The sequence below is a fragment of the Botryllus schlosseri genome, chromosome 12 (assembly GCF_051294905.1).
Source record: "Botryllus schlosseri isolate E-star chromosome 12, Bs_hap1, whole genome shotgun sequence".
Taxonomy (NCBI): Eukaryota; Metazoa; Chordata; class Ascidiacea; order Stolidobranchia; family Styelidae; genus Botryllus; species Botryllus schlosseri.
The window spans coordinates 1254883-1278597 of NC_137247.1; the positions used below are offsets into that span (position 1 = coordinate 1254883).

General features: G+C 41.4%; 1 protein-coding gene and 1 long non-coding RNA gene across 2 annotated transcripts in view; both read right to left on the reverse strand.

Moving 5' to 3' along the window:
• Positions 1–23715, reverse strand: part of LOC145452915 (uncharacterized) — a 212329-nt gene that overhangs the window by 34156 nt on the left and 154458 nt on the right. The gene's annotated exons all lie outside the window — the stretch shown is intronic.
• LOC145452294 (uncharacterized) lies at positions 1110–8140 on the reverse strand. Its single transcript, XM_080330505.1, has 11 exons — positions 7980–8140; positions 7733–7923; positions 7562–7676; positions 6945–6977; positions 6690–6881; positions 5931–6113; positions 5332–5529; positions 4235–4349; positions 3048–3196; positions 1441–1598; positions 1110–1374 (listed from the first exon to the last, which is right to left on the reverse strand). The coding sequence occupies exons 1-11, from the start codon at positions 8035–8037 to the stop codon at positions 1201–1203; spliced, it is 1566 nt and encodes a 521-aa protein (XP_080186631.1). The 5' UTR covers positions 8038–8140; the 3' UTR covers positions 1110–1200.

Consider the following 23715-nt stretch of genomic DNA (forward strand, 5'->3'; position numbering starts at 1 on the left):
CGCATGCCTAAAAAAATGTCTAGGTATGCCTGGCATGCCTTGCATGCCCAGGTTCGGCGCCTATGCTCCGTATGACGGCTGGACATTGAGTATCGGAAGCTGCATTTAGTGATCAGGAAATTTAACGGCAATGTATATCTACACTGCTTCACTGCTAGTCGTTCGGTAAAATGCCAGAAACTGTGCAACATTCTTTAAGTGAATTTACACTGCCACATAAACTCTACTTGAACATAGCGTTCGAGATAAGTGCTAGTTTATTGCGATGAATTCACGTTTTTTTTATATGGCCACCAAATATGTTCTAGACTTCTAGATAATTCTAGTTGCCTAATTAGAGTAAAAGAGCGAAAAGCTGGTTATCTAATTCTAATCTAATTTCGTTTCTTAGCTCTAATTCAATTCTAATCGAATTTCTGATTTTCCTGAAATGTTACATAACAACTGTATACTGCAACACGAGTCAAGCCTGCTGTACAGAAAATTGCAATCCTCATGCTTTTGAAAATGAACTCTGATTTGATATGAATTAAACTCGATTCAATTGCCAAGTTTTCGCGAATTCTGTAATAATAATTTAGTCCAATTCGAATTTAATAATTCTAATAATTATAATTTCAATCCAATTTCGAAAAGCTGAAAATATTCTAGTTGTCAAACTCTGGCTCATAGTCTGTACAAGATGGATCTGGAACGTTATGAAAACCAGTTCAATGAACTCAGCTATCGTTAGATATGATCAATAAGGACGAGATCGAAATAGACATTTCATTCTTCGACGTGTATCCGACCCGTTGCAGCTGCAAGTCGAGCCAACTCTCCAATGCCCTACTATAACACTGAAAATCCTCCCATGTAGATAAGCACGCTCACAGTATAGAAGATTCGACCGCTTTCTCGTTATTGCGTGGCAATCAGCTCAGAATACTACTGAAGGCAAGCAACCAAAATTGTCCCCACTTTACGCAGATTACACACCTTGCAGACTATGCAATTGTGCTTGTTCACTCAGTATGCACCGGAACTTGTCAAAAGCTTCAGAAGGCGCGATGCTGATCAAGTGATTGATTTTTGGTATTTTTCTGCGAACTCAGTCAGACTGACATAATATAAAAAAAACTTTATTTGCACGATCAAAAAATTGTATAAGAAAAAATTCTGTGTTGTAAAAATTTCACGCGGAATGTATATTGACTGCCATCAGCCCATGCAGTATATTTCACATATTTTCGTCATGGCTAGTTGCACCAAGTCCTCCTCAAAGCTGTTGACTACATCCTTGACTTCCATGATTAGCTTTTCGTCACCAGTAAGATCCAACAACTGTTGCATGAACCGAGGGTCGTTCTTTTTTGAGATCCCGAGAACAATAATCTGCGAGAAACACAAAATTGGGTCGATAAAGTTTTGTTTGGAGATTTTCACAGTAAAAAGACTTACGTCTACACCGTCGTCTCGAAGCTGCTTCGCCGATGCTTTGAATTCGTCATTCGATCGTCCGTCGGTCAGTATCCATAACATGTCACCGACACCGGGCCGGTTATTTTGTCTGAACATGTAATTGCGAGCGTAGCGTAGTGCTTGTCCGATATATGTACCTGCGAGGACATCAATACTCATTATGTACTAGCCTTGGAGTACTCTCCCCTTGGGCGGTGGAAATCGAGAGACATCGAAGTCATTCGATTCCGAATCGAGTCGAGTCGAATATTCGAGTTTCCCTCATTAGGACTTCATAACAGTGTAGGAAATATATGCCATGTTCAAACATATGATTTTTATGCTACGACATAGAAAATACAATGCTAATTCCACATCATATTAAAGACAATTTAGTATTTATTCAACCATGACTATTCCATTGTATCTCTGCGACAATGCTGTTGATTCATCACGGGTTCACAGATCTATCATCTCACACAACGCGCGTAGCTTTGTACTACATGTCTCGCATCATGCTGCGATGTGATCAATACATGGTTTCCCAGTGGGAAATACTATCGTAACTATCATTCTCGTTGATAAATTAACTGTTAGTGACAAGGAGAGTACTCGAGAACGCAATCTCCCACTACTCAACTCGAATCATTAAAATTAATGCTCGATTCAGCTTCGATTATTATATTTTTAGGGTCTGGAGAGACCGCAGTCAACCTCATCCTATGTAGGGTTACCATACGTCCTCCTTTAGAAGGATCTGTTTTCCTTTTTCGGGTTTTTGAAAATGTCCTCCGAGGACGCCAAAATGAACTCCTTTTTGGCAATTCGTCCTCCTTTACAGCTTTTAGAGCTAATGTAGTGGACAGATTGTAGTGAGATTGGGCATAAATGACGCAAAATAGGAAATTCGTGGTTCGAACGAAAGTGACGACCATTTTTTTAGTCAACCAACTTAAATAGTGAAAGAAAAACTGTATTTCTGGAGTTTATCGGGAAAGTTGACCTTTTTTTCAGTCAACCAATGGAGAATGTGGAGAAAAGACTGTATTTCTGGAGCTGATCTGGAAAGTTGACCTTTTTTTTCAGTCAACCAACCGCAAAGTCTGGAAAAAATTATCATTTTTTCCGAATTTCACCCCACATTCCTGAGTCTGAAAATTCTGACAAAGTGTCCTCCTGTCCCGATTCGAAAATATGTTATCCATAATCATATAGGGAATGGGTACGGTTTCCCACTGTGATTCACTCACAGTGTTTCGCTAACCCAGGTAATAGGGTAGCTATGCGGTACCCATCAGTTGCATCTAGTTGCTTTTTTTTCGTACTAGGTGCTTTCAGGACGCATAAGCATGCTTCGACGGATTCCGAGTCTGCGGTCACAGACCCCGTCGTCGCCTTTATTATGCAGGGATGACAGGGCTGGAACTAAATTCGGCATGAATCCTGGTGATTGGAGCAATGGTGGTGCAATGCAGAAAGGCAGCTAAATAAAATACTCCAGCTTGGATCACTCGAATCATGGGGCCCAGTCCTACTTTTCGCTCTCTTGCAAGTCAGTTTATATAGTGCGATGAATGCCGTGTCATAGTACCCTGCACGCAACTCACCTCCACCATTTTTCGGCATGTTTTCGATCGCTTTGGTCAAGCCCTCTAAGCTGTCGTGGTCACCGAAAACGATTTGCGAGTCGGTGTCGATTTCTCGATTGAAACGGAACATCGATATTTGGATGTTCGTCGGAGAGATGATGAATTGTCTACAGATATATAAAAATAAAACGTTGAACATGTTTTCAAAGACAACAGTCATTCCAAACTGATACATTGGCACTGCTACTATAGCTTCAAAAGCTATTTCAACTGTGGACGTTTATCTGCGTCTTAGATTGAGTAGAATTCGAACAAGACATCGTCGCTCTCGGCGTTGTAATGACTCGTGATTTTTTGGTGACTTAACTTATACTTGAGTCATTGTTTATGACTCGACCAAGTCTGATGACTTGAGATTCGGACACAAAGACAGGCGTTTCATTGGTACTTCGAAGAATATTAAAGCTCCACGTATTTCAGTACTCGTTTACGAATGGTAGGGTCAGAAACTGTTAAGAATGAGGACAGTTAGCATATCATGAATGGGAGACATTCGATATAACCAAAGCAGAACTGTGAAAAAGCGTGTGGAACATTACTTGAACTCGAAACCGGACAGTAAACACAATGACTTGGACTCTGACGAGTCTTAGCACTATAACTCCTACTCGAAGCCCGACTTGGACTAGGACTTGACTCGGCCGCTGTTATGCAGGAGCTCCGAACCTTTTCATACCCCTTTGAAAAAGACTCATGGTCCACAGGTTGGGAACACCTGATCCATAGAGTCTATTAATAGGTAACTAATGCACGGATGGATTCGAAAACCGTGACTGGACGGTTGGGCAATCAGATCCGGCTAGATATCGTCATTGCTGCGAACAATCGCAGCGCCATAATATGCCATTCTTATGGTCGTGGTAATTCGGCGCTCCATTTGTTCTGGACAATACCGATTTTTGGTTTTTGGAGGAATATTTGGGTCGTTGCAGTACCCTTACCAGATTATAATGTCTATTTTCGTCATTAGTGCGACAGTAGCTTCGGTTCAAGACCAATTGTATTATATTTTTTTACTCGGATCACGAGCTATGAGCATATGAGATTACCATATTTGTTTACGAAATTAAGAGAAAAGTCTAGCTCTGCCCAACCGCACAGTCACGTTATTCGCATCTATCTGATGGTTATCTATGGTCGCCCACCCTAAGACACGAATCACAAATTTCTTCATCAAAACCCATTCTTCGCTGCTGATTGAACCAGAAGAGTCAAGGGCGATAACAATGTCTTTCTTTGCAGTCGGTGGACAGACGATGCCTGAAATGAGAAGAATCGTTATTGTCGTAGATCATGGTTGCTCAACCAAATACGGGTATTTTCGGTGTTAAATCTGAACCATATCGTTTCAATATAATGCTCCAGAGAGGTTTGGTCAAAGGAAGGATTCCCATATACATTTCTTGCTCTTGGCAAAATAATAAAGAAAATTCTCACAATATTAAGATCTGCTTAAGTATGCAAGTCAGGGTTTACGAACATAATCTTTGCAAAGAATAGATTTCGAATGTTTATATGACCACTGCCTTTGTTCTCACTTGAAAATCAAGATTTAAGGAACTAGCAAGAAATATAAAATGGCAATTCTCCCACTATAGATGTGACTAACAGAACAATAAATATATTTCGCTTATTGGTTTTGCTGATACCGCGTTGCAGGAGTGTATATATAGCTCTACCGTTCAACATTTGCATGGCACTAAATTACTTCGTGAGAGTTACAACGGACCTAACTCTTCTAACAGGATTGTTTTGCTAAATATAGTTGATTAGCCCAGATTATATGTACATGAATTTTGACAACCCACCGGACTTGTACAAACTATCAATCTAGTTAGCTAACAGTCAACTACGGTAACTGCTGTTTTTTGTAGTTCTAGTTCTATTTGCGTATTTTAAAAATGACACAGTTGTAAAGCAGCTAGAAAACACGTGTCGTCGTTTGGCGCGAATCGTGAAACTCTTGTCATGTTATTGCGGTCATTGCTACCTCAGTGTCATCACTACGAACAGTGGCGTAGCCTGAGAGTGGGTTATATGGGTCAGTGGTTCTTAGCTCATATGTAATTCAGTAATTCGTACTACCAGTTTTTAGTTGGTCGAGTTTTAGTTGGTTCGTCGTCGATTTTTAGAGTTGGATAATTTTAGTTTTAGTTCTAGTTGGTAGTTTTTAAAACTGAGTAGTTCTCGTTCTAGTTGTGCATTTTGGAAATCTAGTACTTTATAAAAGTCTGAAACATACCGCTGCAGCAAGGCTTCTGTCTCGTCCAAACCGCTTCGCCTTCCTTCCATATGCACCGAGAACTGTCCGTGCCGGCTGGCGTCAGAAACAGTTCCGTATTCCCGCAGTCGAAGCTGCAAGTCGTGCCGATGATGTTGTTATCAGTCGAGCAGTTCACGTTGCCGTGTTTAATCTCGCCAAAATCTTCGCATGCTGTCACTGCATTAAGGGACTCACCATTAGAAATTGCTATTCACGAGTCATCTAGATTCTTAGCGAAAATATAATGTGTATTCGCAGCGCAAAGGTGGTAGGCTACACGCAAACAGAATCTACATCTGAATTATAATTCAAAGACAGCATTTTAATCCAAATGCTGCTCGATAAGCTAGAATAATAATTGAATAGTGGATTCATATTGAATTGAACCCGATTTTCGGGTGACACTCGCCATAGGTAATCGTCAGCAACTATTTTACCCATTACGAGTGTCAGCCGAAAATATTCGTGTTCATTTGGTTTAAAAATTATGCATAAGGATCCGTTTTCGTCTACCACTTTTACGGTGTGGACACACACACACTTCTCTAAGAGTGTATACCGAACTAACTTATACATACATGTACACATGGGGGCTGCCTCTGTCCACCGGGGTCCAGACGGCGTAGCGATGCACGAAACCGCCGAAGGCCCCTCAATTTTGTGATTCCTGTCGCAAGTGAATTTACACAGTGTCCCGACCTTGTTTCCTCCGAAACATTTCACTGTTCCTCTTTCTGGCGCGGCGATTGGGTCACAGATCGCTACAAAATACAATACATGTCTTCGAATAATATATTCATATATTATTACCCCAAGCTTTCCGAACTGTCACTCATCAGGGCATAGCCTATGAATAAATATCGTTATTAGGGTTATTAGGGAGCTGGCAAAAATCAAGTATACCGAAGTGATTCTATTCAGGTTCGAGTTTGATGTATGGCTTCGTAACAGTATGTATTACATGGTGATATAAGCATGTACAATTATTCATGTTCTGTGATTACATAGAATACAACGTGAGTTAAAGATAGTTTTGGTATTTTTCTGACCACACCGATTTCATTGCACTTGTCGACGATGCCATGGGTTAGTCACGACTTCGCAGACATGAAATTTCCACTAATGCGCGTAACTTCTACCACACGTTTCACATGCTACGATTCGATCATTCGAGGTTTCAACGCTTCCACAGTAGAAAATAGTATCGAAATTAGAATACTCGTTGATTAATTTACGCTTAGTGATAAGGAGCGTACGATTAAGATTGTTTTACTCGAATTATTAAGTCTAGCCGTAATCGTGATGACGAGAAAGACTCAATAATACCGCAAACATACGTAATCTCCGACAATACGGAAGCGCTCCCGTCCACATTGCGAAGTCTCCAAAGCCTCTGCACAACGCGTGTGCGTTTCCCACCAAGACGTGGCCCCGATTGCACATATATCTGCAACTGCTTCCTTCATATCTGCTTTTGCGGCATATCACTCTACCGTTGAGCGGGGCCTTTGGCACTCCGACGCACAGAGCTGCCATTAAAAAGAATTTTAAGTCTCGTGGCGTGGGTTTGCCGCGAACAAGTGCAAACTCACGAGGGCGTGGAGGTCCGCTGTTGTTTTCGAACACTGTAAAAAGATTGATTTCGTTCTAAACTTTTTTAAAGGCGTTATGTAAAACACGGAGATTCAATTCTGATTGCGGGGCTGCTCTGAACATAATATATTCATGTTGATGTTAACCCGAATATTTTCTGTATATAACTTGAAAGTTTCAATAGACAATTGCATAATATATATATAGCGAAATAAACCCAAAAATTTCGAATATATGTTATTCAATTGTATATTGGAGTTCTGTATACTTCCTTGAGTCTCTTGACAGTTAAACTAAAGAAGCATATGTCGACGGAGACCAAAGATACGCTTATTTAATATTTTTGTGGATGCAAATAGTGTTCTTGATTTAGGTTCTAAGTCAAAAATCCGGATTTATGTCCGAATCATGTTAAAATACATGTCCACATCGTGCAACGACATAATATTTTTAGATGTGTAAAAATAATCAATTATTGTTATTCCTATGCAAATTCCAAATCCCCAATTCAAATCCTCACCTAATACGCCTAAAATTTAAAATCCGGGTTTCAAATCAAAATTCTAATGCATTACTGAAACTCGTACACAAACAGAATCTACGATGTTCCACCTACTTTTCTCACACAGCAATTCATTTTCGTTGCAATTATTCGTCTTGCAGCAGCAACGACACACTGAGTTAGCAACTCCTTTATTGCACTGAGACGGCAGCCACGCCTTCCTCGGGTTCTAAACAGCTCACATAAGCGAACGTGGCCTCCAGCACTTGACTTTCAAAGACTTACCTGCCCGAAGTTATTCCCACAAGCGTGCTCCTCTTTACACCCCGTTCTGATCGTGGGCTTCGAACCCCATCCCGAAGAAAATCGAAGTTCCGTCTGGCAGACCTTCTGCGACTTTTTACAGATCTGCGTTCGCCCGAATTCGATACATTGGCCTGGAGATCTGGCGTTGCCACACTTCCAGCATCGCAATCCTGTCAAAAGCAATAATTACAAACAGCTATTAAGCTGTATTTCATGCAATCCTTACCTGTTGCGCACGCGAAGCAAGCTACGATAAGAAGGGCAATATGAATCGAAAGTGCCATAACTGATGTTGCTCGTGACGTGTGAGAAATATAAATTAGTGGCTATAATAATCTGTTTGCAACAAGCGAACAGTTTTACTGTTTTATTGACCTCATCTAGACTGACCAAGAAAGAGCAAGAATCTCAAGGCAATGAAAATTCAATTTGACATCCAGACATTAGCACATTAGCACTGACGGAGAATGCAATTCAGAATGAGCCGCTTCCAGTCGAGATGCTTGACAAAGCTATAGTACATGCGAAACCTTGCCAGAAATTCCATAAAATAGGCGAAAGTTAGCCCAAAACACATTTCATTACTATCTTATTAGTAGTGATGGAGAATTGAATTAAGTTAAGAGTGAGCCGCATGTAGTCGACATGCATGACATATAGCTATAACACCGCCTTACACATGTCAGGAACTGCAGAAAATAGCTGTAAGTTAACCGAACAGACTCATCAGTACTTCTGAAAGATGTTTCTTTGTGTGATCACGAAGATACATTAACGAAATCACAATTTCCGTCTCTTATATAACGAAATGGCTCCGCCTCCAGCCGGCCAAGTTGTCTGCGTCCGTCTGCTGCTCTAGTCAGCTGACGTCAAATGCGGTTACATGACCCGCGCGCGGTATCATAAACTTACAAGGTGCATAGCGACTACAATTGCAGGCGGCGATTGCGCAAGTGTATTTCCATGTCAGTTTGCGTCAAAACACTGATTAACAATTAAAAGCCTTGGGCTATTACATTGTTTGTATAAATTCAGCAGAAGATGTGCCGAAAATACGTCATAAAAATCTATTTTTACATTGCGGTAAAACGATTCCGTTCAAGCTATTAACACCGTAACAGTATATACATAAATACCTTACCGGTATGCCTCTATCATGGTTAACTTTATTATGGTTCATCAGTCTCAGCAATCGAAAAAGTGTGCCCCAGTGACGTCTTAGGTGGTAGACCTACTCAGCCCATTCCGTCATCCCTTGGTTCAATTGCCACGAGCTCAGATGGTCACTTGGTTGAGATCGCTATTATTTATGTCACGATAACGTCTAGCAACTTTGACACATTCAACGGTCATATTAATTTAGCAAGACGACATCAATTTCAAATGTTGTTTACGACTAGATTTACATCATTACATGGCATAGTCGAACGTGGAACGTACGATCATTAGCGACAATAATTGAAAATATAGGCTTTCTATCGGCGTATTCATCATGCATTGCGCGTCTAATGGCATAAACGCTCTTAGTGAGGATAGATATGCTGTTAACAGTAAGATGGGAAATTTGTTTATGTTCCCGCATGATGGCGTAAGTTCAGACATAAATGACCTACTACGATTACTTATACGCCTCTTCGCGACTATAACGATAAATAACGGTAAATAGAAATGTCTACCAGTTATGGAAAGACCGCGGATGTCTAAACATTGTGTTTTGTAAACAACAACGACAGCTTGGCAAAGGACAGATATCGAACTCAAATAACTGCACCGCATTGGATTGATATCTTGCAGAAATCCGCTACCAATTGTAATCAACATCAAAATCAATAGTACACAAAGTAGCATGCCGTGGACGTGAATTAGACTGACTATGAATATATATCAGTGGTTCTCAATTATTTACTACGTACCACATTGTGGTTCTGCGATTTTGTTGCGTGACAACAAATTAACGAAACTGTCAACTTTACTCCAAATGTACATAGGATGAATTCGCATGTGCGGATTAGCAAATAATAATACAGCCTGGAAATTTCGAAACAAATGCGACCCACGATCTAATCCGCTCCTGATTATTAATAACACAAAATAACAAGGTGAAATTAATGTGATGGTTGCAATTTCTTCGTCTCCGCAAGCCGATCTAGATGGGGTCCAGCTGAGTCGTATGACGCATTAAGTATATAACTATGCATTCCATGAAGACTCTTCTTACCTTAGAAAAACATGTTATCCATTTGTGTAAACAATAATTTCTCTTGAAAATATATGCATTTACTGCGCACTAGCTGAAATGACTACGCGTATGGTATTGGTGCGCGTGCCACAGGTTGAGAACCGCTGGTATCTAGATGAATGAAAATGTTTGGTATTTCCCAAAGTATATCCGGCCAGCCTATCATTTAACTTTTGTACATCCAGACCTCGACGCCGAAATTCTGAGCACCCCTGGCTTATTAGCGATTAGCTTCTAAAGAATTTCGCCTTCATTAATTTCATGGATTATTCTCCTGCTCGCGTGCAAAATTATTGCGAATTATTGGTTCGAATGATCGCTTTTATCCCTTAACCATTATGAGGTAGATGACACCGTGATAAACCGGCAATTACCCGAAGGCGAAGTCACTTATTGAGCATTTCTGCTGCTGGATTTAATTAATCGGCCCTGATGCAGAGCTAGATCAGAACGAACGAATAGTTTCTCATATCTTTAGATAACAGCAATTTCGAGAAGTATCTGTGTGGTGTAGCAATTGCCAACTACCAATTGTCGATTTATGAATGTTGCCTTGTTGCCTATTAAAAAGACGCAATTGTGTACCCGCTAAAACATAAAGTGAAAACGGGTATTTATCTCTACAACAGTCCCTGGCCACGCTCGTAGTTATCAAATCAATTGCTGCGTTACCACCTAATTTCGTTCCGCGCAGCGGTGTCGTATAAAAGCCTATACAAGTGAGCCAAACTACAAGAATATCGGTCCGGTGTAAAATGACCAATGCAGTCGAAACACCGTGATTACCAAACAAACAAAGCTGATTTCGAGAACGGAAGTTATCGGCGAAATCCCCAGAGCCCCGGACCACGGTTCTCAAAAATATTAATCTGAACGCAGCCGGCTCCGTGACGCATGTCAATAGCTTTTGGGTCGGACACAGGCAGCAGTATGAGCAGGACGACGACTGGAAATATATTCAACTTTTCCAAATAAGACTAGAATTAGAACTACTAAAAATCTTGGAAATGGAACTAAACTATAATTTCCGAATTAGAGAAAAATACAGCAAAATCAAGTTCATTTCATAATAAATCAGAGTTTATCCTTAAAGGCTTGAGAATGACAAATGTCTGTACACCAAGCTTGGTACGTTTCGCAATATTAAGTTTTCCTGGGAAGCGAGTGGCGCAGTTGGTTATTGACCAATGGAAGTGGTTTGGAATCCCTGTTTATCTGGTCTCCTCGTCACCGACCTCACTGCAACCGTAGTGAATTGAAAAGCCCAGGCGCAAAAATGAGCCGAGCTACAAGTCGACAGCCACGATCGGGGCGCATGGGAGTGAGAGCGACTGAAGAATGACTGCGAGAGAGGTTGAAAGACGATCCCGAGAAGGCAAGATATCAAAGACCGAATAACATTATGAAATTTGTGTCGTGTCGAGGAGCACAAGGCATAAAAAAAGATAAGCTCCAATGTGTTGTACCCATTATTATAATACAGGGGTGTCAAACTCAACTTGCGTGGCGGGCCGGATTCAAACCTTCGGATCGCTCGCGGGCCGGACTAGTCAAATGAGTCTAAAACGTTACCCCTAAATCCCTGACCTTCTTTTTCACTTGAATACCTTATTACCAAGCCTATACAAGTGATAATATATTACTAAAAAGGGGGTTCATTCTAGCAACACCTTTATTTGCACTTGGACTTAGTTCATTTTTGTCCTTGATATCTTTGCGGCATATACACCGACTCATGATATACATACACACGATCTGTGCATATGCATACCATGAGTACATGATGTGCATATGCCACTGGACAAGGATGGTGCAGATATAGCCTTTGACAGCTTTCTAAGTCATGCACCACCCCTCCATGCTATCCCAGTAATACATGAGCGTCAAGCAGGGAAGTCATGGATACCAGTGTTAATAAACAGGTCTTTGGTCTGATCCGGACGGGGATCGAGCCCACGACATACCGATCAAGAAGCCGCACGCTTCCCCATTAAGCTATCTTGCCGGTTGACAGTGACTCTAGTGACGGCATAAGTTTGCATATATCTATGCTCCAGAGATGAACGGATTTGGAATTTCTATGTCCTAATCCAATCCAAATCCAAAACCTCTAATCCTGATCCAAATCCTAATCCATAACTTTTGTATATTCAAATCCATGTCCAATCCTAATCCGATTCTAACTCGGAAATTCAGTAAAAATGATAAGTTACGCAAGGGAGGAATTGGAAATTTTTCTTTCACAACTAACAATTCTGTTGATTTAAGATAACTTAACATAGGGCTGCATCTCTCATGTTCATTGGCACCGAGTGTACCATTGTGTAGTATACCATAAGTACATTATTAACTAATCTGAATCAAGTTTGTCGCCTTTCGCCACACGTCGTATCAATCTCCGAGAAAACCGGTCAATCCAACCCAAATCCTAATCCATTCAGAAAAACATTTCTAATCCTAATCCGATCTAAATCCGACAAAATCACACAAATCCGGTTTTTCAAATCCTGATCCTAATCCATGCTCATCTCTGCTATGCTCCCTTTGTTTGAGTCATGATTTGGCGTTAGCCCTGGGTATGCGTTGTGAGGAATACAAGAGATTCACCTGTAAACGTGGACGTTGGAATTTGGTTCACAGGATTAAATCGCGATCCGGATTTCTGTGGAGGCCGGGGACCTTTTGGGTCAAAGCGGATGCAGCAGTGGGACATCAAATATTCGAATTATATGTTGTAACTATTTTATTCTACATGTAACCGACGAATAACTGTTTCGCATTGATGTTAGCGTTTCTGTGAAGAATTACTTTTTGGTCCATTTACTTCCAAATCTCTGACCTCACTGTGTACATTTTGCCTTTCTGGAATTGGGTGTCAATGTCAGCATCTTGATTCCTAATGATGACTGGAGGGAAACCATAAGACCGCTGTTGTGTGATTATAATGTGGCATATGCACCTACTCGACATTTACTGTCTTGGGGGATTAATTGATGGACATATTTCTTCCAAAAAATCGAAGCTATTGTTAGATTTGTTCTGGATAAATACAAGGATTTGCTCAAAAGCATTTCCTCAAAATTGCTAGGCGGCCCGGATGCGGCCCGCGGGAAGTATGTTTGACACCCTTATAAAATCCAATTCAGATCTCGCATAACCATAAATTAGGTTAGAGTTGAAGTTAGAGCATAGAAACATTTCACATGAACTATGAATACTGCTATTTCGCTCTAATTATAATTATTTTATTCAGACAACCAGTTGTCTAATGTCCAAGTCTGCTTCACAGCACCGATCATAGGCGCCGACTTACGAGGTTACGAGGTGGCGCAGCCACCTCGTGACCAAATTTACGAGGTGGCGGCCACCTCGTACAAAATGCTCAGACGCCCAAGTGATTTGTGACCAGTAATTAGTAATCAGGCGAATCGATGCGACCTCGTTAGAGACGTCTTCGATTTCGATACGCGTGTGTGCCAGGCGCGTAGCTACGGGGGTTTCGGGGGTCGAACATCCCTATTTGAAACGCGAAACGCCGTCATTTTGAAATGATCGTTAACTCTAATATTCAGTTGCAATTCAATAATGGTGTAATCAGTGTTCCGCGCAGCGGATGTGCGAGAAACGTGTTGTCAATTAGCGAGAAGAATCTGTGATGATATCTCGCTGACATGGTCGCGAAATTAATTCGTTCATTCCCGTGCGCGTGGCAATGTCGCTAGCCTGATTTATCGCGTCTCGATCAAGCCTGGTTGCGCAGGCTTCAACAATCGCATCTGCAATAGCCCCATTTCACACTATATCATCGCTTAACCGCGCAATCGCATTTACATTGGCGGCTTCGGCCTGGCGTGCACGATATCATCGCTAGCCTACACAATAGCATCTGCTATAGGCCTGGAGTGAAAGATATCATTTGCTTGCCTATGACCTAACTATCGCGTCTCAGGCGTAACATGCTTTGGCTCCTATCTCTCGCTGGTTTGGAGACAATGCGGTCGAATTTACGCTAATTAGTGATTGTTTTATGTCATATTGATTAAAAAGCGATATCGCGAAACTGAATAACATCGAATCGCTGCAAACAGGCTTTAACGTGCGAAATTGATTCCCGCTAATACTTGAACATAACGATCAGAAGATGGGTATCATGTCTCCAGTTCCGAAATACGACAAAGGTTTGAAATCGGTGCCATCGAGTTCGGACATTTTGATTTGCGAAAGCTGTAGCCGAGACTGCGTAATGCGCGCGCTTATTTATTTAATTGTTCGCCGGAGATCAGGGACTGGCTAATTGACAGCAGTCCCGGACTCTTTGGCAAGCCTATCATACGCCTAAAATCGTCGATACGAAGAGAATATATGATCGCCATTTACACATGTACAATTGTACATGACCCGAATCCAATTGATGCTATATTGGTAAATTTGAAATAAATCCAAATCCCCGTAATTTTTCGACTGGCTACGCGCCTAGCGTGTGCTGAGAAGCACGATCCTAGATCTCCTCTCCCGACCAGGCGCCCAAATATACTTTCTGCTTTTCTTGCATCTAAATTATGTGCGCCCGTATTCGTTTACAAAACCATTCATGAGCTAGCTATAGCTTCGTGATAGGTAATCGGAGCGCGATATTGGAGGGTGTGTTGGTGTGTGCCTGCAAATTGGAAATTGTAATTCATTTGTGCGCAGATTTGTTTCTCTAACAAGGCGTTGCCAGTGACATTAATCGGGAAATGTAGCAATACAGCTTAAACACCGATATAATGAGAAAACAATTGTCGCGACGAAAGTTACTCAAATATGGTGTCACATTCAAAACCAATTCGAATCGTTTGAACAGGGAACCTTCTACATTCCGATAAACTTGATTGCTGGATGTACTCGTATCGAGAACAACACTATCGAATATTAAACTATTAGGCATTAGATAGACAGTGGTTTTCTATTGGTAAGATGGTGGCATGCGTCCGGAAGTGGAATTAATTCTAGCCCAGGGCTGGCCAACCCGCACCCTTAGAAGGAAATTTGTGCGGCCATCAACATGTAATTCAATTAGTATGCGTTGGCGGCCGTCGACATGCAGATTAGAATTTACGAATTGACCGATGTACTCCCGAAATGCTTCGCGAACGTAAATCGGGAAATGCACCAATGTTTTAATCATCAAACAATTGCCGCGATGCGAGTTGGTCAACGCGAAGCAAGAACCGCAATTGACAATTGCTGATTGGCTGCGCGATTTCGCGTTTGTAATCATCATGATTGTCTGCTTGAAGCATTCGGGAGTTGTGTGTTACTTGCAAGGCCAGTGCGTTGTGTATTTCGTTACTCACGCGGGGCATTGCGCGTGACTAACATTGATGCAACTGCAGATTCCGTCGGACGGACTGGTAGCGCAAGCCGCAGATACACTTCAAATGATCGTACCGTTTTAAGATTTCATTAAATAACTCGATTGCATGGTTTGATATTAATGAGTGCAGGGCCGATATTAAAACGTCACGCGAATGGTTTAACTCTGCACGTACACCAGCGGCATGCAGTAAAGTGCGTTTTCGTGCGACGATGACGTCATCGCTATTAGGACGTCACAAGACTTCGCCACCTCGTAAAAAAAAAGTCGGCGCCTATGGCACCGATACTTAGTAATACGTACTGTGGTACCCAATAACATAACCTCGATCATTTAAAGACCAGAGCAATATGCAATGAAAATTCGATTCAAAGAGGATACAGTTCAGACAGCATGGTTTAAAATATTGTACAGTCTGGTCTGCGTTAAATTGTGTATTTTTTTACCCTTCTTCCGTTAACCCCCAATAACTGCATTCGGTTATTCCTAAGAAGGCCTATAGTTTATGCATGCATACAGTATTTTTGAATTCCAATCGCATGCTGGAAAAAATCCATTCTCACTCAAAGCATGTCGGACATTTTTGTTTGTCGTTGCTCTGTAGATACTCACCATCTTCGTTTCACAAAAACACTGCCTTGTCCAAGACGTTTGTTTGAAGTGTTAATTTCACCCAAAAAGCGCTCCAGCAGCAATAATTGTCGTTATGATTGAAACGCCGAACTACATCGCGGCGAGCTATCAACGTTCTGATCACCGCCGAAAGGTTTATTCGATTTTTATTAATAATTATCAAAACTTAATTATAGTGCTCGTAACAACGAAGGTCTTTTGCGCCACGAACAAATTAATTTCAACAACATCACCAGTCAATTGATCAATAATTTTTTAGCGGACCATACAATTAAAAAAAATCGCTATATCAAGGTAATTGTCGATGATATAATTATATACGATGATGCGACTACAAAATCGAGTACATGTTTCAAAATATTGCTGTGAGTTAATAAGTTATCCAAGTGAAATGGAATAGCCTTACGCTATGCAAGGATTTCAGTATCCGGCGCATCTGTTCAAGTGCTCTTATTACATCGACACCATGCGGGGAATATCGTTCAGAATTGAAAGGAATTCCCAGAAAAGCGGCCTGTCTGAATGTAGAATCGCTTAAAGCCGTAAACAATGGGACGGTATTTGCTCTGAGAAAAGTTGCGCTTAGGGATGGTGTGAACGTGAGGTTCACGTTCGCGTTCTGTGTGTGAACCTCGGAAATTTAGAAGTTCGTGTTCATAACAGAACCTTGGTAGGTTCTGCACTGTGAACCTTTTGGTAAATTGTAATTTTCACTCCATTATAAGATCTTTGGCTCAAATTTATTGCATTTCAACTGCGGGCCACTCCATGCATGGTGCAGGCAGCATAAAAAATAAACACTAAACGAGCATGCACCATGCACCTCGACACCCTTAAAAGTTTTACTTGCTTTGTTGCAAAAATCTTCTCGGAATATCCAGCTTTCCGTTTGTGAATATTTAGTGACTCTCTGCTGTGAGCTTGAGCTTGACAATCACACAACATCACGAGCGATATAGCCTACGTAGTCAGCGAATGATGCTTATTCAACCAGTCAATGACATTGATATCGGCTTAGGATGTAAAAATCGAACGGTCGTACGGGGTCGATCTTGACTTCATATCTTTACTGTATCATTAAATCCAAATCCGTGCGATTAAGGTGCTTGCTACTGCTGCATAACTTGCTGTTGTTTGTGTTATCGGTAGCGAGTATAGAAACCCGTTGTACACTCTGCTCAATATCCGGTCTGGCTAAGACCGTTAAGGCGTAAGCTTATATTCCTTGGTAAGTCCTCGTCGAAATTGTTGGCAAAGCGACGGAATGTACTGATTTTATGCAATTATTATATCCTTTGATTACCGCGGTTGGTACATTTAGCGACGTTTAAAACGCCGATATGTACTTCAGCATTGTGGCACTATGTGGACCGAATCTTCGCTAGGTATCGTGTACATTAATATAGGGCAGAGGTCTCAAACTCAAATGTGCTCGCGGGCCAGTTTTCCGGTTTTGTCGACGCCGCTGGCCGCAGCATTTATATGGGTATTCTATGTCTTTCGTCAAAATGTGATTTACTCTTGTATCAATTTAGGACTGGTACGAAAAGAATCGTCACATTTATAACTATTTGAATAGAATTATTGTTGCACTTGATATAGATTAATTATAAGATATAGACACCATAGGGGTGGACAAATGTATGATGCCATCATAAAAGCTATCGGGTTATAATTTTTCAGCTACTATGAATATTTTGAATTTAACAGATTTTTTAGTTAAGCATTGTAATTCCAATCCAGGATTCGGGTATACTTCTGATAAGTAGGCTATTAATCTCATGGCCAAATATCTTCAAATACAGGAGCAGAAAAAAAGTAAAATATAATATAAATATATTACTGAATGTGTCCTAGTGATTGAAATGTCGGAACGCCGAACGGCCCATTGCTGGTACATCGTTGGAGCGTACCACTACGGTACTCGGTACCTTTAAGTTGCCTTAATAACATGGTTTAGCGACCGAGGATGTAACTAACAGATTGCCAATGGTTGCCATAACTACTTGCTTGATTAGCGAAATACCAAGCTGCGACCTTTTAATCTAGTACTTTATGTTACGTCAAGGGTTATAACAAGTTCACGGCATTCCGAGTCACTCTAAGTCCACTCGAGTCATTTTCATTTTGCCATCGAGTTAGCCCGAGTCTGAGTAATTCTAAGAAAGGTCGCATCCAATTCCAACTCACAAATTTCAGTCACGAATCGTCTAAGGGTCAGGTTTTGTCATCATGAATTGGAAATGAGGCGAAATGGTGAATCTTCCACTGCATGGTAGCGTTTGCAAGTGATGTGATAGTGAAGTTTGGTGAATAGTTTAAGGCTTTCGGTGCAATAAGAGAGAATTTTCACTTTACAACCTGAAAAAAAATATGTGACACTTATATATTGTCAAATTAATAAAAATCTAAAATGTCGTCGCGGGCCGCACAAAATGCTCTGGCGGGCCGCATGCGGCCCGCGGGCAGCGTGTTTGAGACCTCTGATATAGGGCATAGGCTATCACTTCATTGAAAGATAGGGTTGGAATTAGCAATATGACGTCACGTGACGTCACGAGGTTCACGTTCGTGTTCACACAGAACCTTTCAAAAAGGTTCGCGTTCACACGAACCTGAACCTTTCAGAGGTTCACACCATCCCTAGTTGCGCTGACATGAGCGCAAACACCCTGGAATAAACTTGGGGACATTATCATGTTAACAAATTATCATATTATCATGCATCAATTTTATTTTCTTTACGGTTGGACGAATCAATAAATATTTCTCTCTCTATCAGGAGGTATATGTACCTTATATGCCTATGGCAACACCTATGCCTATGTAGGTTATGTATATTGTATAATTGGAAATGGTGCGTAAAACTGCGAATGGTTTTTTGCACCGTGCCATCTCAATTTCCACAATTCTATTGTATGCTGTCTATAGTCTATCCCAGTGGTTCCCAACCTTTTTTTGGCCCATCACCCCCTTTTCAAGCTCAACACCGATCATCGCCCCCCAAATTTTGTGTACCGAAAATTGGGCATACAAACTGTAATCATCGGCGGGTTGACTAAAAAAAAGGTCAACTTTACGGCTCGAAGCCTAATTTGACACTTTTGTAATTGAATTTCCGTGCAAACCACTGGTCTATCCTATTGTTAGATGTCTCTGCCAGATAATATAACAAATTCGATAACTGGTGTACTGGTATAAGGACTAGAGAGCAGCGGTACGCTTTTGTATGTTATGATACCGTGCACTGTCCTGCGAATGTTACCGATAACGATCGTACTTCTGACATTCTGGTTGGGAGTGTACTAACCGTCTCGCGTACATGGTAATCTTCGCAAACATGGCAATTTGCGAAAGTGATAATCGAGATTGCAATGACCAGTTCTTATTCGGGATATGATAGAGGCTCTTCTTATTGTTTCCTCGCTGGGGTCAACACGTCTTGGGAGGTCGGTCGTGGTAATTACTAGGTGTGGTGTGAACGTGAGGTTCACGTTCGCGTTCTGTGTGTGAACCTCGGAAATTTAGAGGTTCGCGTTCACAACAGAACCTTGGTACGTTCTGCACTGTGAACCTTTTTGGTAAATTGTAATTTGCACTTCATTATAAGATCTTTGGTTCAAATTTATTGCATTTCAACTGCGGGTCACTCTATGCATGGCGCTGGCAGCATAAAAAATCAACACTATAAATGAGCATGCACCTTGACCACATTAAAAGTTTTATTTGCTTTTTTGTTACAAAAAATTTCTCGAAATATCCAGTTTTCCGCTTGTGAATATTTAGTGTGACTCTCTGCTGTGAGCTTGACCCGCAATCACACAACATCACGAGTGATATACGTAGTCAGCGAATGATGCTTATTCAACCAATAAATGACATTGATATCGTTTTCTGATGTAAAAAATCGAGCGGGCGTACGGGGTCAATCTTGACTTCATATCTTTACTGTATCATTAAAACCAAATCCGTACGATTAAGGCGCTGTCTACTGCTGTATAACTTGTTGTTTATGTTATCGGTAGCGAGTATAAAATCCCGTTTTACACTCTGCTCAATATTAATGTAGCAATACTCAGACTCCGAACACATTGTCCGGTCTGGCAAAGACCGTTAAGGCGTAAGCTTATATTCTCTGGTAAGTCCTCGTCGAAATTGTTGGCAAAGCGACGGAATGTATTGATTTTATGAGATTATTATATGCCTTGATAACCGCGGTTGATACATTTAGCGACGTTTAAAACGCCAATATGTACTTCAGCAATGTGACATTATGTGGCCCGAGTCTTCGCTAGGTATCGTGTACATTAATATAGGCTATCACTTCATTGAAAGATAGGGTTGGAATTAGCAATATCACGTCACGAGGTTCGCGTTCGTGTTCACACAGAACCTTTCAAAAAGGTTCGCGTTCACATGAACCCGAACCTTTCGGAGGTTCACACCATCCCTAGTAATTACACGTTAGATTCTTAAAGCTTTTTAACTATTTGTCAAGAGAATAACTAAAAACAAGTCGTGCACGCGGATACACTCAAGTTGCAGGCTACCACAGAGAGATAGTCAAACTACTCAGATCTGCTTCTCAAATAACAGTAGAAGTAATACCGCTCCGCACTACTGAGTTACAAGTGAAAGTAGAATATCAAAGGCATGAAAAGTACCGGTATTGATGTAAGTAGGTTGAAAAAGTTGATTTGGTTTATTACCAATAAATCGGAGGTCGCTACTGGCTATCCGCACCTGCAAGATGTATGGTCGCGACCGTATGCAAAATCACTAATGACGCTACAAAGAAGCATAATCGCCGAAGATATATTCAGTTACCGTGATATTTCAGGGTGTTACTTCTTATTACAATTTCATAGACAATTTCACTCAAAAAGTGAACATTCCTGAACTAATTTCTGCTTTATAAAATGATAGAGAGCAATTAGAGTCGTTTTAAATGTAGGCTAATAAATCTAAAACTACGAACTCATGACTCTATTCACTGTGGAATTTATAATATAGGCTCGCGAAATGTTATTCAGGCTGGTAAATATGAGTTTATAATCCGTGGAGTAAACAGCTGGCTTTCTATTGCGATTCAATTGTCTGGCGATTCGAGTCTGTTCTCCGGTGAATATTTTCAAACGCGGTTTGTCCGTGACATTTAACTCATCGGTAATTAGTCTTCCGAAATTACAGCCTATGCATTGCTGACATGAATGCGACCCGCTAGTATGAGATTTCAAAGTAACTTGGTTTGATTGGATTTTCGGTTTGCGGACACGAACCTATGGCAGGAATGTGCTGATTCCTTCCCGTGATTTTGTGAAACTTGTGAAATTCGATTATATAATATCAACTCTATTCGGGTGCGCGTGACCTTGCAGCAGGATTTAATCCCATTCAGACGCAATAGGTCACGAGCCCGTGCGGCATATGGCTCTTGTCGCAGCTCGCCGCATCCATTTTAGCGAGTGGCATTTGCAGAGCATTGATTTGGATTTGGAAACACGGATTTTAAGATTTCAACCGCATTAGGATCGGATATCCACTCGAGATGTTTGGACGTGGATTTCAGTGTGAACACTTTCGGATATTTTACAATTTTCATGTGAATTCTGAAACAATTGCATTCAATCATTCATTTTAATTTATTAATGTTTTCTTTAGCTCAAAATGCCACAAGATAACCCTACAAAGATTGGAAGAAGTCAAACGACTTTGAGCAGTGTTTCAATCAAATGATACCTTTATCGGATATGGACAAGGACATAATCAGCGCTCGAGATTACGCGACCACTGTCTGATATATCGACCTCGCCTTACATCACATCCCTTTCATGTTATCTGCTATTTCCTTTTATTCAGTGCGCATGTCTCTTCTCTACATCGCCTAGGCCCAGGTGGATGTCTTATTTCAAAGAATACTCCAAGTTGCGTACCACACCTGCCCATCTTTTCATTGTATCGCAATCTAATGGTGTTTTTGAAAGGATAAAATTATTACTAATGTAACCACAACTTAACTCAAAACTCGGGCGTGACATGACATTATTATTATGATTTGGACTTGAATCTCAAAGGTACAGGACAGGGATTTGCTAGTATTAAATCCGTTCATATATGCACTTTGAGACGGGTTATCGCTACATGATATTGTCCTCTGGCGTCTCTACAGCTCGGCGGAGGCTGAATTCCTACGTGGCGGAATAGTAGGATATTAGTGTGTTCGCAGGACCAATACAATCCGTAATTTTGATTTATTCGACATTACCGAAAAATTCATTTGGAGATGTGTGAATTCATTCTTGAACTTTGTCTGTCAATGCTATGTGTTTGTGACATCGCAATGTCAAATTATTCAACTGCGTCCAAATGAGTCGACGATGTCAGTCGATTTTCAAAATTGTTTTCCCTTGAAACTTTCAGCACAGATTTTTCCCATGCGCAGTAGCCTACGTAGCAATCAAACGGCACGGGCTAGGCGAGAGCTATGCGACATTTGAGCTAATCAGCAAAGAGTCTCGTCCTTTATAAAAGGGTGCCCCACAAACTATTTACACTCATACCGCACAACTGAAAATTTAGACGGTAGACCTACCTGCGTCCATGGCCTGCTATCGCTTAGAACAAGGGTGGGCAACATACGGCCCGCGGGCCGGATCCGGCCCGCGAAGGGATTTTGTCGGGCTCGCGGACAGTTTTCCGTCTTACATGATAATGCGGCCCGCGGCTACAGTCTGCCGAGATTCCCCGTTACTTACTTAGTGACTGTATGTTTTTATATACAATACATGTATGCGCACTGCGCAGCGTGCGAGAATGGAGCTTACGCGTAAGTTCGTCGAAACGAAGAGTTGCATTATCGGCATTTACGATGTACTCAACCCTAATATCGTTTGTGGTAATCATGGTGTTTGTCGACTACAATGGTCATTTACACCAGGCCGATATGTGGCGAGATAGCGCAGTGGTATAATCTGCGGCTGCAACACCAATGTGTGCGGGTTCGAGTCCGACCGAGGTCGACTTCCGCATTCCGATATCTTCTTAGTGTTGGAGGTTTACCTAGGCTCCTCCTCGCCACCTCATCCGCGTCAGCGGTGTCTTACAAAAGCCTAGAGGTGGGCCGTGCTATAAGTTCGCGGGCCACTTTTCAAATGTCGTAGAAGCCGCGATCCACATGAATTCAATATCGACATAAAATAGGCCACACAGTTGAACAACGACTCTATCACGTCACCTATTCAGCCCTAATGAATTGATATCTTGGTACATTTGGGGTACTGGGCTTATCGAACGCCTTGAAATCTGAATTAGTGATTGCTGCGTGTGTTGATTGATCAGAGAGGAGCAGACATGGCGGCGCCAGTATGACAATGCTGTTCTCAAATTCACATTGTCTTCGTCATTATCGGCGAGAAATGGCTTTGAAGTGACGTTGCTGTCGTTAAATACATTCATTAAATGCGATTTACACCTTGTATATGTGGCTAAATGGGCGAATAATGCATCGATTCAGCAATCCGGCCCGACAAGTACATAATTTTCCTATATCCGGCCCGCCGGCTGGAGAAGTTGCCCGCCCCTGGCTTAGAACGAAACCTTGTTCAGTAGCCATTATCTACAACAGTATATTAGCTAATCGACATGCACATGCACACAGCGTCTCAAAGTGCTAGATATAAAACCGAACGTTATGTAGCGATTGTAAGCCGCGACGCTCGGCTCTTCTCCTGAAAT